General features: G+C 44.8%; 1 protein-coding gene across 3 annotated transcripts in view; it reads left to right on the top strand.

Annotated features, from left to right (window-relative positions):
• Positions 1 to 3,918: 3,918 nt before the first annotated feature.
• LOC115178389 (potassium voltage-gated channel subfamily KQT member 5) overlaps positions 3,919 to 20,462 on the top strand; it is a 142,347-nt gene continuing 125,803 nt past the window's right edge. For 2 of the 3 annotated variants that reach the window (XM_029739559.1, XM_029739556.1), the window contains exon 1: positions 3,919 to 5,405. In XM_029739559.1, coding sequence (XP_029595419.1) covers positions 5,059 to 5,405 — 347 coding nt within the window. In that variant the 5' untranslated portion in view covers positions 3,919 to 5,058. The remainder of the gene's footprint in view (positions 5,406 to 20,462) is intronic. The other variant, XM_029739558.1, reaches the window with a different exon arrangement.

A 20,462-nucleotide genomic window follows, 5' to 3' on the forward strand; every position in this document is an offset into this window, starting at 1 on the left:
CATGCCCTCTGTCAGTCTCCTCAGATAGGCATCTTAGCAAAGCAGCTTCACAGAACTCCCAGGGAGAGAGAGAGAGAGAGAGAGGGAGGGAGACAGAGGGAGAAAGAGTGAGAGAGACAGAGAGAGCAAAAACAAGCACAGTATCAGTGTAGCTTAAAAAAAACAGGCCAACATTTGAATCCTACACATTAAAGTAGAAAGACCTTAGAATCAACTGAGATCTGACCAAATCCAGGACTAATGTCTTGGAGACTCCAAATTGTGACAAATTAAGCATTACAAAGACAAACTTGGAAGGAATTCGCAAAAGCTAGAATTGCAAATGACCATGTCCAAATAATGGGCGTCAAATTATGCCTCATTTGTGACGCACTTCCCGTTCACATTTTGACTCTGTGTCGTCTCACGGATGCCATCATTAGGACAAGTTTTATATTTGATTTTATCCACTAGGGTTGCTGAAGGTAGAAAATCCTAGGAAATGTTATTTCATTGACATAAGCTGTCTTCAATCAATCAATGTGGTTGTGCTTGAGAGTTTGGTGGGTGTGGGGGTGGGGGGGTGGGGGGTCACATAAGCCAGGGGAGGTGTAGCTCTACGAATCTTAATTTCATAAAGCTTATAATGTGGCAGGGAATACTATTTGTAGCTCAGTGATTGTACACCTCACTTTGTTCAAGCTGATCCTCTTCAACTGAAATGGGTCAATTAGGACCAGTGTCAAGGAAAGCAACCATGGAGCTATGTTGTAGCAAATTCGGGCGGTAGCCCTGAACGGGACTCAAACCCAGGTCTAGCGACTATCAAGCCAACGCCTTAACCATTACAACAAGAGGTCTGACCCTCTTAACGAGCTCGCTAGGTGTTGGCTTAAGGTTGCTACACTACTCCTTTCCTCAGGGGGATAGGGTGTCTTCCCCCTTCTCTATACCAAGTACCTACACTGATAAATTACGTTTTATTTTTGTACTATCATGGCAACACCACTAAGTCAATGTTTTAAAGAATAAAAAAAAAAGGCACAAGGCTTGCTCTAGTTCTGCCAGTCCCCACCTAATCAGTCGGTCCTTAATCATTTGTAACATTACAAGGAAGGGTGTCCCCTTTTCTAACTGTTGTCTTTGGTGTGTGAGAGTTCCCTCAGAATATGAAAAGTACATTTCCTTTCTCTGACCACATCTTTTTACCTAAAAAGTGAAACGCAAGTATTTTGGGGGAGAAGTAGAGTAAGTAAAATAATGGCGCAAACAAGTCTACGAAAGTTTTCAACTTTGCATAGAAAGTTCTGCAGGATAGCTTTGACTCTGTAAAATAGTTTTTTCAAATAGTTCCTTCATGACTGACTACGTTGACTTCTCTCACTGAAAGGGGAAGTTGTACCAAAATGCCCTCTCGTTTGACCTCTTATAGGACACATGGCAACATGGACCCCGGAGATTTATGTTTCACATCCTCTCGTTAAGAAAGCAGAGGGCCCCCGAAACAACATCTGCAGGCAATCTAGCCGCTGCCCCTTGTCACTGGATCAGAGCTCACGACCTGTGTGTGTGTGTGTGTGTGTGTGTGTGTGTGTGTGTGTGTGTGCGTGCGTGCGTGCGTGTGTGTGTGAGGACCAGAGATCATACAGTATAATATCAGAGATCATACAGTAAAATATAGCCAAGATACTTGTCTTCCAGCTTCCAGGAAGTGACCTCTTCCATTAAGGGCCAAATGATGATGATCTTAATGGTTCATCAGTAATAGAACACACAGAGAAAAACGGAAATATAATCACGTTCATTATTTTCATAATGTTTGATCTCTTTATGTCGACTTCCTCTTTTGTCCTGTGCGTTGAGGGGGAAATAGTTTGGGAACAGCCCAGCTAGCCTACATTCTCCATCAAGCATCCTCCCGTTGGATTACGTGTTCAGAAGAGTGAGTAGATGTTCCCTCTAACCACTCATGCACAGTCAGATACTTAGAATCCTCCTAAATGGAGAATGTTCAGATTCAGGTTAGGGTTCTCTGATGTTAGATCTGTGTGCACTCTGCTTTGAGGGTTTTGAATTGTTGAGATATGTTGAGTTTTCACTGCATGTACAGTACTGAGGTATATACAGCTTTAAGAAACATCTACTCACACCTTCTTTGGAGTAAGAGGCCCTCAGAAGGTACAGGAAATTGGGCTTGGCACAGGAAACTGGTTCAGCCCATATCCACGTTTCGACGATAACTGTAGATTTAGAAAAAAGGGATGCATTTACAGTATACTGGGTTTTGGTTGAAATCATTTGCCAAGAAAAAAATGCATCGATGGTATCGTTTAGTTTAGTTTAGTTTAAATTACACAATCCAGTTCCCATGCATAATTGAAACACCATCCTACTGTGTCATAACTGATGCATAGTGCCTGAATTGCGGTTTTCAAGCATATCGTCAAACAAACAACCAGAAAACAGTTACAGTAAATTCATGTCACTTCAAAACAAGGCCGTCAAAACAAGGCCGGATCTTTATGGCAAGACGCATCGTTCACCCAAGTTTCGTCAAAGTTGGCCCAGTGCTGAGACTAACGTACGAACGTTTTAACGAACAGATGGAGACAGATCCACAGTCCCCTCCCCGAATTCTTCATGGGGGACAATGATGGTTTCCGAGACGGTGCAATATAATTACCTACTGAGTAACTAACCAGTATTCACCAGCAGGTGGTGTAGTTTTGTCAGAGGATCATCAGTGTACAGATGGAGTTTATCTCTGTTTGCCCATCATAAACTGCAGGGACGGATTGGCCTTCTGGCATTTCGGGCAAATGCCAGATGGGCTGGTCAATTTGTAGCCCAGTGGGCCTGTCTAACTTGAGTATTTTGACCAAAATGATCATTATCTGGCTAATAATGGGGGCCTCAAGGGAATAAATGGGCCGGTGTGTTAGAAATGTCAGGGCTGAGTTCTAGTCCCAGTCCGCACCTGATATGCTGTATGCAATTCTGGAGAGCGTGGATTGGAAGGATAGAGGCGCTAACCTCTAGTAGAGAGATATATGTGTGTGCAGACCTGTCTAAGGGTCAGAGCTATGTAGTTAGGTGACACACACACACACACACACTCTTTGACAGGGTGCTATCGCGTACAGGCTCTCATGCTACGACAGAGCCTGCTGTCATCCAGAGAATATCCTCCATTGTCCCCTCTCTCCTTTCTGTCATTTAATGATCTTTCTGCCATCAAAACGAGTGTTGTCCCTGCATGGTCAGCACTTATATACAGTATGTCCAAAAACAGCCTACATGATGATGAAACATTGAATAAGCTCTATAGTAACCTACATTTTTACAGACACTGTTATCCAGAGAGACTTAAAAGAGCAATTAGAGTGCAATTAGGATGCCTTGCCTAGTTGGCTTAGGAATTCCAACCAGCGACCTTTCTGTTACTGGCCCAACTGCTTGGCTACTTGCCACCCAGTCTGTTTATGCTATCATGCTAACTTCATTGTGTTAGGCTTGACAACGAGCAAGAGCACAAACAGATCTGAGACCAGGCTACAGACAAGCATGTTATTGTTCTGAGAAGCGCTATTGCAGTATTGAATACTATAGCGACTGCCTTTCTACAGCGCTTGCGGTATAGACAAGAGGAAATGTGTTCACTGACTGAGAAAATAATAAGCCACATGCCACAACTTCCTCTACAGGCAACAGTTTTACAGCAAAACAGCAGCATCTCAGAAATTAACACGGGATCTGTCTGTTTTTGGTTGAACATAATGAACTAACCAAGTTCTCCACCCCCCCATTAATTTGTTAACTATTTCTGTTTGAAGATCAACCAAGGAAATGTATAAAACTGAACAACCTATCCAATGTGTGGCTTAATATACTGCACCGCGTCTCGGTATTTTAGTTCGGGCCATGTCACGTGGTCATGGTGTCAGTAGCTGCAGACAGAGAACTAAGAGAGGGGGGGAAGAGAGGATATTATAAGTAGGAATTCTTCACATAATTATTAATAAATCCGAGACGCTCATAATGATTATTTTTGCTATAGTCTATAATGTCGTTTTGGGTGGCGCGCCCGCGGGTGGAATTCAGAACGACTTTTTCATCTGTGTAGGCTACTGTAGTCTAGATATTTTATACAGATGTCATACCGTTTGCGGTTTCTTTTTTCCATCGAATGGAATATATTTTCACTTCTGAATGGAAAATTCATTAAGCTATAGACTAGGCCTACTTAATAGAGCGTTCAAATGCGTCTCGTAATTTTTCACTTTAGTTATTTGCATCGTTTTTGCCTAAAGGGAAATTGAGTGCCAACAATAAAATCGTGGTTTTCAGTGCGACTTGTGTTTCAAGCGCTCAATTGACAATGAAACATCTCTCAATCACTTAAGGACTCTGCGGCTAGCTGAGTTTATACTAGCAGTTTCCAAGCATGAGGAACGAGGACATGCTGACTCGAAAATATCTGAAGATACGGAATTGTCATCAGTACGTTGACAAATGCTTCAGTTGGAAACAATTCGTGTGGTGCGTTCTCTTTAGCATTTAATGCGCGATATCGGCTGGCCCCAGCCATCACCGTGCGCCTCCGCCGCTGACTTATATTGGAAGCAACAGGCTGAGCTCAACGCACTGGTGAGAAATTCACTTATTTTGTGTTTATGCAAAACCATACGAGCCGAGTGCGGTCACCCGGGTCGTGCTGACTACAACTCCCCTTTAAACTACCTGGGATAGTGGTGACAATTTGTTGGAACTAGACCTCAAGACGCGCCCACTGAAGAATTGCGGGCTTAGTGCATTTCGTTTACGCGCAGGGGACACACAGCTGTGGAAAACCCGACACTGCATATGGAGTGCTGATGGTTGACAGGGCGAAAGAGGGCGGTCAAAACGCAGACGGGTTAAACAGCGTGCCTTGCCTATGGTTTCATATCTAACTCCAAGGAGCTGGAATACTTAATTTGCTGTTCATTCAGAGAGCTCCACATCTACACCTCCAAGACAGCCACGCATGCCCCAGAGGACCTTTGCACATCAGCACTTCATGCCCGCCCTGGTAATGCCATGCCCCGCAACCACAGCGGAGATGAAGGCGGCACGGGGCTCTGGATGAAAACTTCTCCGGGCCACCGCGCCGAGGGCTATAACTTGAAGGATGTGGAGTCCGGCCGAAGGATGATGAACAACGCCAGTGCTGGGGACGGTTTGCTGTCGGCCTCCAGCGCTACAGTTGCCGGGGGTTCGGAGAGCCTGAGGGGAAACAAGGGAGCCCGGCTCAGCCTGCTGGGAAAGCCGCTCATATACAGCGCTCAGAGCGGCCGGAGAAACGTCCGTTACCGAAGGTTGCAAAATTTACTGTACAACGTGCTGGAGAGACCACGAGCCTGGGCGTTCATCTACCATGCGTTTGTGTAAGTGAAACATTTCATACACCTATCTGCATGGTATGAAGTCTTCTTGCGCAGTTGTTTTATTCCGCCATCGGTCAGAAGCTCGTGTGTCCGTCCACCTGTTGCCTCCACCTCGAAACATGCTCCTGTAGAGTTCTACCACGATAAATGTCTGGACACATTTCTTGGAAATTCATCTAATTTGAATAAGAATGGGGCCATGATATCTGATGATGATCTGAAATTATAATTTCAATCGGTTTTGGACTTTCCAAAAGGCAGTCATTCTCTTTTATTTTGTATTTTTACCATATCTCATAAAAAAAAAAAAAGACAGATTAACTGAATGCTTATAACAGCTGCTGTTTTACTTGTGCTAGATCCTACCCATCTCCAAACCCTGCTCAATTAAGTTGATCTGTTGTATAGCCTACCAAGACTATCCAGAATGCAGAGAGAAATGTCAAGTGAAATAAAGCCCAGGTTGGTTCTAATGTAGTCCATACATTCATCTCATCCATACAAATAACCCAGTACCACTTTACTGTCCACTTTTACAGCTAATTCTGAATGTAAAAATCCCCTCACACTGACTCACACTGATGAATTGTGTAAATTATTCAAGAGCTTTTGTGAAGTAAACGTTGTACACAATGAGCGGTACAGATGCAGTGTCTAAATTTGACTCAGTTTCTCACAGCAGGACAAGAATCCTGCAGCAACAGGAAATGTGAACAATTATGTGGATATTTACACTGACTGTACAAAACATTAGGAACATCTGCTCTTTCCATGAAATAGACTGACCAGGTTTTTCCAGGTGAAAGCTGTGATCCCTTATTGATGTCACTTGTTAAATCTACTATTTCAATCAGTGTAGATGAAGACATTTTTAAGCCTTGAGACAATTGAGACATGGATTGTGTATGTGTGCAATTCAGAGGTCGAATGGGCAAGACAACATATTTAAGTGTCTTTGAATTGGGTATGGTGGTAGGTGCCAGGTGCACTGGCTTGTGTGTGTCAAGAACTGCAACGTTGCCAGGTTTTTCACCCTCAACAGTTTCCTGTGTGTATCAACAATGGTTCACCACCCAAAGGACATCCAGCCAACTTGACACAACTGTGGGAAGAATTGGCGTCAACATGGGCCAGCAACCTAATGGAACGCTTTCAACACCTTGTAGAGTCCATGTGTATATACTGTATGTGGATATGTATATTATATATACATTTTTTTGTAGGGGTTGATACATTTTTCATTAGGGCTAATCAGGTCTGACATATTTATGTGGAAATTACACAAGCTATAGAAGCCTTTTTAAACCTTGAATACACTACAAGTTTGCATTTCCTGCTGTGTAAGAAAATTCCTGCAACAACAGGATGATCAAATTAAGATACGACATCAGTACATGATCACAAACTTATATTGTAACAGGCTACAATGTTGAGTAGGCTACAGTGATGAGAATGAGCACTATATAAATTCATATGAGCACACCTTATACGAGTTCTGTGTACCACTTCTATACAAGTTCTTAATGCACTGTGTATGGGTTATTCTGCAGGGCCCTTACAGTGTTGATATTAAGCAAGTACTTGAGTTCTACTTCTATAGGCCTACATCCCTTCTATATGAGTTCAGCATACGAGTACTTTATATGAGTCTTCTGTTTGGCCCTGAGGGGCTTCAGACCAGATACAGGAAAGAGTCAATCTTCACTGTGCCTCGGTGTCTCTGTCCATCTGGTCTCCGTCAGATGGCCTCCGCTTGTTGACCAGGCGACCAGCTGCATTTGATTTCCCGGAGTGTGACAGTCACTAGCGGTTCTAGGGGGGGGGGGGGGGGGGCAGTGCCCCTGTGCCACTAATTTTGGACTGCCTTGTGGCCCCCCTAAATGTGGAGTATGAAATAATTTTTACATAGCTCATTTTTGCTATCGTTCTTTGTTTACATCTGTTATTAATGTAACTGGCCCCTCTAACAGTACAACTGGCCCCAGCTTGGCCCCCCCAGTTGAAATGGTCTAGAACCGCCACTGGTGACAGTGCTGTTATCACTTTCTGTCTCTCTGAGCCTGGCTGGAGGAAGGAAGTGTGTGTGGATGAGTGCAGGGTTCTGAGCGTGTTTTGAGAATCAACATTCTGGGGTCATAGGGGAAGATTTAGCTAGTTTGTGTTTGTGTGTTGGGGGTATCTGCAGATCAATTGTGAGGTCACAGTTCCTTGTCACTTTCTTGCATTGACAGGCAGCTGATCATGTTCTTCCAAACATGCCTCATCATTGTGCCCTTGAGCCATGCAGAAGACCAGTAGGCTTATGTGTATTGTGTTTCTCATACAGTACAGTATAGATACATTATTTGACCATTCTTTCCCTACCCACTGCAATGTAAGAAATGAGAACAATATTCTTACTACCCACAAAGCATCACTGTATTATTGCTCAGTGATGTCATCGTGTCTGGGGTCATCATCTCTGGAGGGGGGTGTCCTTTTTTATGATCCCCTGAAGAGAGCATGTCCATTTTACGTCCCCTAGTTGTTCATGTAAACCCAGCAAATAAAGAGACGTCCCTTTTTCAGAATTCGTAAAAATCCAAATAACTTCACAGATCTTCATTGTAAAGGGTTTAAACACTGTTTCCTATGCTTGTTCAATGAACCATAAACAATTAATGAACATGTGGAACAGTCGTTAAGACACTAACAGCTTACAGACGGTAGGCAATTAAGGTCACAGTTATGAAAACTTAGGACACTAAAGAGGCCTTTCTACTGACTCTCAAAAACACCAAAAGAAAGATGCCCAGGGTCCCTGCTCATCTGAGTGAACATGTTGCAAGAAGGCATGAGGACTGCAAATGTGGCTAGGGCAATAAATTGCAATGTCCATACTGTGAGACGCCTAAGACAGCGCTACAGGGAGACAGGACGGACAGCTGATCATCCTCGCAGTGGCAGACCACGTATAACAACACCTGCACAGGATCGGTACATCCGAACATCACACCTGCGGGACAGGTGCAGGATGGCAACAACAACTGCCTGAGTTACACCAGGTACGCACAATCCCTCCATCAGTGCTCAGACTGTCCGTAATAGGCTGAGAGAGGCTGGACTGAGGGCTTGTAGGCCTGTTGTAAGGCAGGTCCTCACCAGACATAACCGTCAACAACTTCGCCTATGGGCACAAACCCACCATCGCTGGACCAGACAGGACTGGCAAAAAGTGCTCTTCACTGACGAGTCGCGGTTTTGTTTCACCAGGGGTGATGGTCGAATTCACATTTATCGTCGAAAGGAATGAGCATTACACCGAAGCCTGTACTCTGGAGCGGGATCGATTTGGAGGTGGAGGGTTCGTCATGGTCTGGACTGCTCCAGAGTACAGGCTTCGGTGTAACGCTCATTCCTTCGACGATAAATGTGAAAATCGACGTGTCACAGAATCATCGGACTGAGCTTGTTGTCATTGCAGGCAATCTCAACACTGTGCATTACAGGGAAGACATCCTCCTCCCTCATGTGGTACCCTTCCTGTAGGCTCATCCTGACATGACCCTCCAGCATGACAATGCCACCAGCCATACTGCTCGTTCTGTGCGTGATTTCCTGCAAGACAGTAATGTCAGTGTTCTGCCATGGCCAGCGAAGAGTCCGGATCTCAATCCCATTGAGCACGTCTGGGACCTGTTGGATCAGAGGGTGAGGGCTAGGGCAATTCCCCCTAGAAATGTCCGGGAACTTGCAGGTGCCTTGGTGGAAGAGTGGGGTAACATCTCACAGCAAGAACTGGCAAATCTGGTGCAGTCCATGAGGAGGAGATGCACTGCAGTACTTAATGCAGCTGGTGGCCACACCAGAAACTGACTGTTACTTTTGATTTTGACCCCCCCCCCTTGGTTAAGGGGCACATTATTCCATTTCTGTTAGTCACATGTCTGTGGAACTTGTTCAGTTTATGTCTCAGTTGTTGAATCTTGTTATGTTCATACAAATATTTACACATGTTCAGTTTGCGGAAATTAAACGCAGTTGACAGCTAGAGGACTTTCTTTTTTTGCTGAGTTTATGTGTAAATGATAGATACACACACACACACACACACACACACACACACACACACACACACACACACACACACACACACACACACACACACACACACACACACACACTACATGTTAATGTTTCTAAACGTATGTAAATTGTAAAGTACAATGTCTGTAATGTCTTTTTCGTTATGTGCCGCACCCCAGTAAGACTAGCTGGCTCCATTGGCGTCAGCTAATTGGGATCCTAATAAATCAAACTCAGGCTACTAAGGGGTGGGGTGGTTACATCATTACTGCATTGTCAGTTCTTTTACTGGAGCCCGTGAATCTGATAGGCCAGATTTGTTGATCATATTCTCGACTGCAGAAGCTTGTCTCTTTGGGAGCGCATGGTTGGTTGGGAAGTTAGTGAGTGATTTCTTTCAGCCCTGGGGAGATGAGCAAGAGTAGAGCATTAGATATGAAGGATATCTGAGCCCCCCCACCTCGACCTCGCTTAACTATAGATTGTGATACTGAGGCTGATTGGTAATGGATTATACTGCGATTGCCTTTATGCTTGCCGAGTCATCTGTAGTAATTCGTGTGAAGGAGCAATAGTTAGCCTTAATATACAGTTGAATGGCTTATTCACTGTGTTATAAGCTTTAAGAAATCCAATGGAACTAAATGTTGGTGATTTATTATAGACTATCAAACTCGAAATGATGCTATGTCTGCGCTATACTGTACATAAGCATGTTCATCTGTTTCAGCTTGAGGTCTTTCAAATCACAGTTGTTTAACAAGGCAGACAGGTGAAGGCAACCAGATTTCCTTGTGACACGCGATCGCAATTGTCATCGGGTCATTAGTGTAACAGTGTAGGTTCCGTCCCTCTCTTCGCCCCAACCCGGGCTCGAACCAGGGACCCTTGCACACATCAACAACTGACACCCACGAAGCATCGTTACCCATCGGGCCACAAAAGCCGCGGCCCTTGCAACGCAAGGGGAAACCCTACTTCAGGTCTCAGAGCGAGTGACGTCACTGATTGAAACGCTATTAGCGCGCACCACCGCTAACTACTAGCCATTTCACATCGGTTACATTAGCAATGTCAATACTATGATAAATGAATCAGGATATATGACATGCCTTTCATACAGTTTCTTTCGTTTTTAAAAAGGCATTATGTAAGAACGACTGTTTATTTGTGTTGTTATTGAAGAGGGGACTTTAACCAGTCAATCCCACCTGTAAAAGCTCCAGTGACTCTTCTGAAGCTCTACTTACATGACTCACATACCTGGGGCTCTGGGTATCTGTGTGGGTTGTGTTGGTTCATCCCCTGCGTCCTAGTGATGACCTTTCCTTTAACGACTTTAGAATACTCTGGGTATGCATGAAGTGGACGTCAGAGAGGATTTACGGAGATACTCATGCTTTCGCATAGCACTTTCTACGTTTCACTAATACGTTTCACGAATATTCCTTGGAGAAAGTCATCATTTGTAATTGGATTTGCCCAAAATCCTTCTTCCATTTATTTTCTTCAGACATGTAAAGAAGTAATTAGTCCCCAACAATAAAAATTGGTTACAAAGAAAATCCCCAATCCCTCAATCACATTATTTTACTACAGTACGTCTAAAAACCAAGACAGTACACTGGCCCTGAACCAAATTGGATTCGTCTGACGATTGAGTCCAACACAACATGTTGTTTTTGTGTTTACTCCAATTCCAATGTCTCATAATGCATTTTTGCCTGGCTATTTCAGCGAGCATTTTGATAACTCACAGAAGTTCCCCTTTGTCCCTGGCCATGCTTTCAGGCGGTATTGACAAGCAATCATCCACCTGGGTCTTCACCTTTTCCTTGCCAAAATAGAAGGGAAAGGCACAGAAGACTGAAGTGCACTTCAGTCAAGGCTTCAATCTAGTAGTATCGAGAGCTACACCCTCCATATTGACATGCTCTACCTCTACTACCTTTGACCTAGCACGCATACCGTGTCATTTACATGCAAATACATCCATATCGCATGAACATGAACAACAGTGGGTGGAACCCTAATACGACACGACCGCTACAAGTGTCAAGATGAACATCCCAATTTCAAATACTAAATTCTTCCATGTTTATACAAGATATAAGATCATGAGATCATGGAAGATTACGATCAGGGTCTCAAATACTTCATGATGATATAAGATTGCATGCAGAGCCAAAGCAGGATATGCACTGTTTGTATTTATCCATTTCATTTGCCTTATTTGTGAGAGGGAGAGCAGGACTGAGGACTGAGCCAGTCTTTGTGCCTAGCTGACTGCATCACTGCCCGCCAGGGACTCGTTTCCCTTCTGCCTACCTCCCTCTGGTCCCCCCCCTCCCCTCCCCTCCCCCCAACACTCAGACACACAGTGCCGCCATTCATCTTACCTCTGGATTAACAAGATCCTATCCCTGCAAGTATGTCAGGAAACGGATATGCACATGGAACCTTCAGCCTCGTCGGGTTCCTGCGCTGGCATGCGGGACGGCTAAAGCCAGGTGTACACTACATGATTTTGGCCCCGATTTACCTGTCCCAGACAAGTTTTTGAGAACGGAGAAAAAATCTTCATGTCGTTGCCTACTCGAGGCGCGCGGCTGTCACCGATGCTCGCTTAAAGTTAGCGGATCAAAGAGACGCAATATGAGGGCTACCGATCTCGTATTTTCAAACATGTTTTATTTTATCAATACAAAATCTGCAATGCTCTTGTAGTGTGAGAGGGGCAGTGACAAGTTTTGAGAACAGTGATCTACAATAGCCAATGAGAGATCGCCAGAGAGGGTTTTCGTTCCCGAGATTGGCCAGGGTGGTGGTTGCAGAGTCTGTGGTGGATGTTGCATGAATGGGATACCACTGACAGTAAGCCTTCTGTTCATCACACCCCGAGGTGCTATGCAAGACTGTATTTTTTGCAATCTCAGCCCTTTCTATGATTCAGGAAGTAAGTCATTTCCTCATGCAGAATCTATAAAAATGAAGTTTTTTTTTTATGAAACTGAGATCAAATAGACATAACCTTGAGCTGCTGTATGCAATTCACCTGTCACTCAATTTGACACATCGAAATGCCACATCTTCTTCTTCCTGGAATCGACCTACTCCACTGCCATGTTGTCCTTTTCCGGTTTCTCCCGCCTCGAGCAAACCGGCATTCATCAACAGAAGACCCACGTCATGCACCCATACTACACTGATACACACTGCAGTGGAAGTGATGGTGCCAATTCTATTCACATTCTACGCTGTGCACTTTGTCAGTGTAACGGCCGCTCCTCGGTCTACACAGATCAAATCAAACTCATTTACAGTTCATTAAAACATGGCATGCAGTACATTGTGTCACTGACTAACCAACCCAGAGCGATGTCAATAGATTCAGTAAGATCCCATACACTCTCCCTTGTTTTTCCCATTGGAAGGCATATGTAGTGTGTACTACGTAGCTAGCTCTCTGACTCAATGGAAAAAGTGTGAGTCTACATGCTTTGTCAGGCGAAGGTGAAGTAATTCAGAAGCAGCGACGCAGACCCAGTAAACACTGTGTCCGGCGGTGTGATTCAGTAAGATGTGTAGATGTTGTTAACAGAGGGGTGTCTTTTGAAAGAGGACAGAGTGTTTTGATAGTCACAAGGAGCCCGCGTGACACAAAGCAGAAGCGTCAGACAGACGCACTTGACGGCAGAGAAGACGGCGGCTGGTTGAAGCAAGGCCAGAACAGAGGTGATGATGAGAGGAAGCTTGAACAGAGACGTTGATGCAAGGAAGGGGTGCAAGTGTGTGTGTGTGTGAGTGTGTGTGTGTGTGTGTGTGTGTGTGTGTGTGTGTGTGTGTGTGTGTGTGTGTGTGTGTGTGTGTGTGTGTGTGTGTGTGTGTGTGTAAGAAAACTTGTTTGCAGTGGTGGAAAAAGTACACAATTGTCATACTTGAGTAAAAGTGAAGTCACCCAGTAAAATACTACTTGAGTAAAAGTCTAAAAGTATTTGGTTTTAAATATACTTAAGTATCAAAAGTAAATGTAATTGCTAAAATATATATATTTTTATTTAACTAGGCAAGTCAGTTAAGAACGAATTCTTATTTACAATGACAGTGTGTTAGCTGCGTTGTTCATGGGCAGAACAACAGATTTTTACCTTGTCAGCTCGGGGATTCGATCTAGCAAACTTTCGGTTACTGGCCCAACGCTCTAACCACTAAACCACTAGATTACCTGCCACCCCAATAACAAAAAGTAAAAGTATAAATCATTTCAAATTCCTTTTATTTCAGCAAACCACACAGCACCATTTTCTTGTTTTTTTAAATTTACAGATATCCAGGGGCACACTCCAGCAAGAATGTGTGTTTCGTGAGTCTGCCAGATCAGAGGCAGTAGAGATGACCAGAGATGTTCTCTTGATAAGTGTGTGATTTGGACCATTTTCCTGTCCTGCTAAGCATTCAAAATATAACAAGTTATTTTGGGTGTCAGGGAAAATGTATAGAGTAAAAAGTACATTATGTTATTTAGGAATGTATTCAAGTAAAAGTAAAAGTTGACAAAAATAGAAGAAGTAAAGTACAGCTACACCAAAAAACGACTTAAATAGTACTTTAAATTATTTAGACTTTAGCAATTTACACCACTGCTTGCTTGAGACGTCTGCAGTAGGAGTGTGCAAGTGTGTGTGTGTGTGTGTGTTTGTGTTGGGCCCAAGAAGAGCACAGGCGGGGGAGTATGTTAGAGCCTTCATGCTCTGAAGACGTGCCACAAAAATGTTCTCCCCATTCATCCACCCAAGTGGCCAAACATTCCGCTTGTGTGACAAAACGTTTTAACATGCTAATTATATTTAAATCATATTTAAATCTTTATATATATTTTTTTTGGACATGCTCCCCTTGTCGACAACATTTATATTTGACTTTCTGCATAGCCTGCTTCTGTATCACACAGGTTTTTTATCAAGGACTCTCCTTGGACTAGGTAAATTCACGCCCTGAAATTTACTTCAGGGCGTGACAGGGGGTGTTTTGTGTTTTTCTATATTTTCTATTTCTATGTTTGTGTTCTAGGTTTTCTATTTCTATGTTTTTTTGGGGGTGGGGGTTGATCTCCAATTGGAGGCAGCTGGTCCTCGTTGCCTCTGATTGGAGATCATATTTAAGTAGGGGTTTTTCTTCCTGGGTTTTTGTGGGTAGTTGTTTTCCGTTTTGTCAAGTGTACCTGACGGAACTGTTGGCTGTTGTTTTGTTTAAGTGTCTTCATTAAAGTAAAAAAAATTAGCCCTCTACACGCCGCGCCTTGGTCCCCTTTATACGACTCGCGTTACATTCATGAAATAAGATTACATCAGATGTATCGAACTCCGTAAGACCAACACTGAGTTGAAGATCCAGTCCTAGTTCTGTAAAGAACTCACCTTGAACTTAGCTTGTTGAAAATCTGTCAGACTCTCACACGAATCATCAGACTCAGGAAATGTAAGGTTATCAGATATCTCGACCTACATTGTACAGGTTCTAGCATGTAGTTGTGCATTCACTTCCATAGCCCTATATGCCTATGTGAGTCACTATGAATGGCCTCCGAAACACAGGTGTCTAATTTCAGTACTATGTTTGCACTGAGGGAGTTCCCACATAACTGTTTTTAGAGATGGCCTAGCCGCAAACATAGAAACACACAGGGCACTTCTACACAGGCGCACGTTACATTAGCTAACAAATAAACCTCACTCATTTACCTAAACCAATACTCAACCATTTTCCTCCCACATGACCTTAGGTTCTGAGAAAGCTGTGCGACGCTGTTTGATGTTAATGACACCCAGATCTTGTCGTTTTACGTAGAGGCTCACTTTCAGTTTGCTTATGGGAGGTTTGTGTAACTGACAAGGGCACAGGCAGTCATATCTGGGCTTTCCACCAGTATCGGGACTCATACTGAGAAAAGTACCCCACTACCAAGCTCTTTGCCATCATCATCATCATCTCTGTTTTGATCATTCTTTCTTTCTTTTGCCGTTTTGATCTCTGTAATCCCCCCATCTGTTTCTCTCACTAACCCATCTCTCTCTCTTTCCTTTCCTTCTTTTCTCTCCACCTCAGTTGTTTGTTTGATATCGTGTCTCTTCTCCTCTTATCTCCCATTGTGACCAACACAACAACAAAAAACAAATCCCGCTTGATGACATACTCTCCACTGCTAGTCGGGTATAACTGCAGAGATCCCCCATCGCTGTCCCTCTCTCTGGGCTAAAGCCTCACTCTGCCTTTGCCAAAGGGGTGTCTCCACACTACTCTCTACCCCCATAGCCGATGGAGATACTGTTTGTTTGAATCGCTGTCACGACGCACAGCTGTGGAAGCTAGCATTAGCGGCTAAGTATATTGACAAGCGAACTACCATAGCGAGGACACAGACATTCTGAGCAAGGAGGGAGGAATAGAGCCCTGTACGGGCATGAATTTTAAGCCTGAGCCGTACCCATGCTGGCGACATTCAGGCCTTCCCAGGCCTGACGCTGCCAAATTTAAGGCCCTGCCTGAAACCCGAAACAGCAATAACTTCCTCCGTTAGTAAATCCATTAGCTGCTCCTCTCTGTCTGCCCCTCGCCCGCACTCTGCTCATGCCTGCTTTGAGTCTGTAAGTATCCATAGCAACGGCTCCGCTTGGGCTGCTCAGTGATGAGACATGAGAGAGCAGTGAGCTGTTAGCTACTTTTCCGTCACTTTAAACTCAGATAAAACTCACCGTTATTATTTTCTCTCCTGTTTTATATGTGACGAGGTTGAAGCACTTCTGGCACCATGATATAATAGTCAGACTGTACTACAGCAGAGCACGAGCAAATGGCTCAGCTTCAAAACGTTATTGATCAATTTAGTGATACCACAGCCCTACCCGTTCGTTGGTTAGTGATGATAAAAAACACCCCTACCCGCCCCGAACCCCATGTATAATGTCGGGGGCCTGTCGGGCTCGGGTCGGTCAGCAGAGCTCTAGGGAGGGAGCACGTGCGTCGGCTATCTGTCCTCTCCTGGCTTTGTTGTCTTGTTCGCTGTCTCCTTTACTGTGTTGTTGTTGTTGTTTCTGTTCCTCAAGCTTTAATCACAAATGGGGATAGAAATGGGGCCAGCAGATGCTAGCCTCTGAGGGAGATGGAGGGATGGAGGGACGGAGGGATGGAGGGATGGAGGGGAGGCTACTCGACTCATTTCGGGAGCTAAGTGTTCGGTCTGACAGAATGTTATGTGGATTTGGACGTATTTTGACAAATAACTCATTTTTTTGAGGCTATTAATGCTGTCTACTGGCAAATTGTAAAATATCCATAATAGAACTTAAAAGCTACGACGAGCTTGAGCTCCTTCTGTCTTTGGTCTGAGGGAGCGTTAATGTGGATTTAGACAAATAACTTTGGATTTTAAGGGATTCGGAGAATGTGTCATAGGCCTCTCCACAATAGATCAAAGAAGCTAAGACATTCGACCTCCTGCTTGGATTGTAAGTAAACCCAACCATCCCTCAAAAACCTGCTTGAGATCCTCAGAGTGAAAAGGGCAATTTTCAGAGTGCAGTACGACATCTCCATAGCAACCATCAAGGCCGTTACTAGACGCGGTGGTAGGCTGAAGAAAATGCACACTCTAATGTCTCTCTCATCTGGCTAGTATATCTCTTCTTAACAAACAGCTAACACACTATCACCCACTGCTAGGCTAAAGCTACTCTAGTTAGCCATGGGAGACAGTTCGCCACTAGCCTGGTCGCCACTGCTTCCCTCTGTAGTGCTATATTTAGCGACTAAGCTAAGTGTGGACGTCCGTTTCCCCCCCTCTAAGAGTAACACAGCCACTCCCCCCACCCCGACACACACACACAGTCGAGCTATTCCGTCACTCTGGTCATTTTAACGTCACATGGGTAATGTGCACCTCGAGCAGCGTTGAAGCTGTGACCCGTTTGCCAGGGGCCCTTTGTTGGTGATGAGCCGTCATCATCAGGCAGTAGCACCCCCTGCCGGGTCACACTAACAACGGAGGAGTTTGCATAGCAGTGAGGGAATCAAAACATGGTGTTGACTAATACATGGGATTCATATGTTTATGGATTTGGTTTCTGCTCTCTCTCTCTCCCTCACCCCTCTCTCTCTCTTAGATTTATTTTGTTGTTCATTTTTTATTTGATTTTCATTTGTCACACAGGTTTACTTTGGGTGAGGTATCCCTAGCGGTTGCAAATGACACAATCTTTGGGTCAAATACTTCTGTCTTGAATTAGTCATAAAAAAAAGGCCTTCAGGCCTTTAAAATGCAGCTTAGTGGAATCTTTACAGGGTTCCCACATAGTGTTTAATGCAGCACCATCTTATCTAACGTAGGCTCGGTCAACATTGTGATGTGGTCAGCATTATTTAAGGCAGAGCCATCCAAGGGCAGTGGGTTGTCTACATCACTGTCAAGTTAGCTAATGGTGTTGCTTCCTGCAGGGGTCAGGCAGAGTGACGCTTCCTGGAGAGAGTGGACAGCAGCAGATAGAGAGAGAGAGAGAGAGAGACAAAGAAAGAGAGAGAGAGAGAGAGAGAGAGAGAGAGAGAGAGAGAGAGAGAGGAGCCAGGTTGGTCCCCCGGTAGTGGTGTCTACAGTATCTGGGGCCCTCTGACCATGTGTTACCCACAAGGCCCCACGACAGCTGGCCAAGCAGCCTGTCCACCAACACTGGTGTCCCCTCCACCTAGAGAGGAAGATGAAGGGAAAGGGGGGAGAGAGCAGGGATGATGGAGGGAGGGAGGGACAAAGAAAGAGAGAGAGGGAGTGGGTGAGAAAGAGCAACATAGAGGATAAGAGGAAAGAAAACTAGAAAGTGGAAAACAGAGAGATGTGCAGTCTGGCTCTCTCTAGTGCCTCTAGACTGGAAGGCAGTGCTGGTCGGTGGACACATTGCTCCGTTCTGTCATACTACAGCATGTCAGCAGCACTACTCACTTAGAAAAATAGGTGCTATCTAGAACCTAAAAGCGTTCTTCCCTTTGAAGAACCCTTTCTGGTTCCAGGTAGAACCGTTTGGGTTCCATGTGGAGCCCTTTCCACAGAGGGCTGTACATGGAACCCAAAAAGGTTCTACCTGGAACCCAAGAGGGTTTTTACCTGGAACCAGGGGGGAGAGCGGAATAATTCTTTTGGAGCCCTTTGTTCTCTGGAGTGTACGCCTCAAATGTGTTTACTAAACCTCACTTAAACATGTGTAAAGATATTTGGAACTTAATCACAGTAATTATTGGGGAGATGAATCAGGTTTCACTTTCAGTTGACAAGAATGATGAAAGTCGTTCATTTTATGAGTCAAACACCAAAGACTGAGGAAGTATAAAATATTTATCTCCTCCTTCAGTGCCTGTTACTTCCTTTAGCTGTTTATCCTGCTGCTATTATGAGTAATCACAAGCTTAGAAGCAGCCCATTGAACATGCATCTCTGTGTGTGTGTGTGTGTGTGTGTGTGTGTGTGTGTGTGCGTGTGTGTGTGTGCGTGCGTGCGTGCGTGCGTGCGTGCATGTGCGCATATGCAAGAGGAGCTTGTTTGCACAGCATGTTCTGAAATGAAGGAACTCTCTTTCTCTCTCTGTCACTGCGGGCCCTCGGCCCTCTCTCCTCCTTCTCCTCCCTCTCTCTTTCCTCTTCTCCCTCTCGCCATGTCCATGCCGCCCGTTTCAACACTATTTCTTCTGCGTTCCAAAATAGCCAAACTGACATCATCAATTCCCCCACCCCATCACCACCCCCATCGAAATCGAGGTTGCTATTGGCAACCGTCCGTGACCCTAGCCAATAAAGAGAGGTTGTACACAGCGCTCCTGCTTGAGGGCATAAAAAGACTCACTGTGGGAAACGTAGAGACAGAGAGGGAGAGAGAGAGAGAGAGAGAGAGAGAGAGAGAGAGAGAGAGAGAGAGAGATAGGGAGAGGGAGAGGGAGAGAGAGAGAGGAGGGGGACTAGAGAGGGAGAGAGGAGAAGAGGTGGAACGATAGAACAACCTCACTGAACGGGCGACCCTCCAAGGCTCGGCTCGGTGAAAACCTCCCAGCAGCCTCGGAGGCAGCTGAGAATGTTGCTTTAGCTCTCTGCCTTGATATATCATTGGGAAACAACATATCTATATCGACCCTATTGGTTGGTTGCCTAGCTAGCTTACTGTATGGTGCCGCATAGCGTAGGGCTTTTGCTGTATACAATATGGTTCACCTATAAGGATCGTGGCTCACCATAGACCACTGTGTAATGTGTGAATGGAACAGTGTGAGTTTCTTACAGCTGTCTCCTTTTGGTTCTGCTTGTATCTCACCACACTTTTGGTTCGTCAAGTTCCATTGACTTTTGACATAGCCTTTTCTCCTGGGGTGTGTATTTCAGGCCCCTCTATCAACAAGGTCAAAGTTCAACAAATGTTTAAGGCCGCGTTCTGTGAGAGTGGCCCACACTTCAGGTCAACCTTGTGTTTTTTCTCAGAGCTTTTTTCCTCTACACACACATACACACACACACACACACACACACACACACACACACACACACACACACACACACACACACACACACACACACACACACACACACACACAGGTACCCACGCATGCACGAGCACTCAAACGCACGCACGCACGCACACACACACACACACACACACACACACACACACACACACACAGGTACCCACGCATGCACGAGCACGTAAACGCACGCACACACATTGACACACACACGCACACGCTATAACCCCCCAGTCGGACTAAACTAGTGAGACTCCACAGACCCAGCCGTAGTTTGATAATCCCACACTACCCTAGCCAACCAAAATGAAACTCTTTATTTGTGTTCTTCGAAATTAGGGAAAGTTTGCTGGAAATACCACACGGGTTGGATTTGGGTTGTTGGGCTGCCATCTATCCACAGAGCTGTATGAATGGGGGTTAAGTTAGGTTGGAGAGACAGAGG

This window comes from Salmo trutta, chromosome 38 (genome assembly GCF_901001165.1).
Source record: "Salmo trutta chromosome 38, fSalTru1.1, whole genome shotgun sequence".
NCBI lineage: Eukaryota > Metazoa > Chordata > Actinopteri > Salmoniformes > Salmonidae > Salmo > Salmo trutta.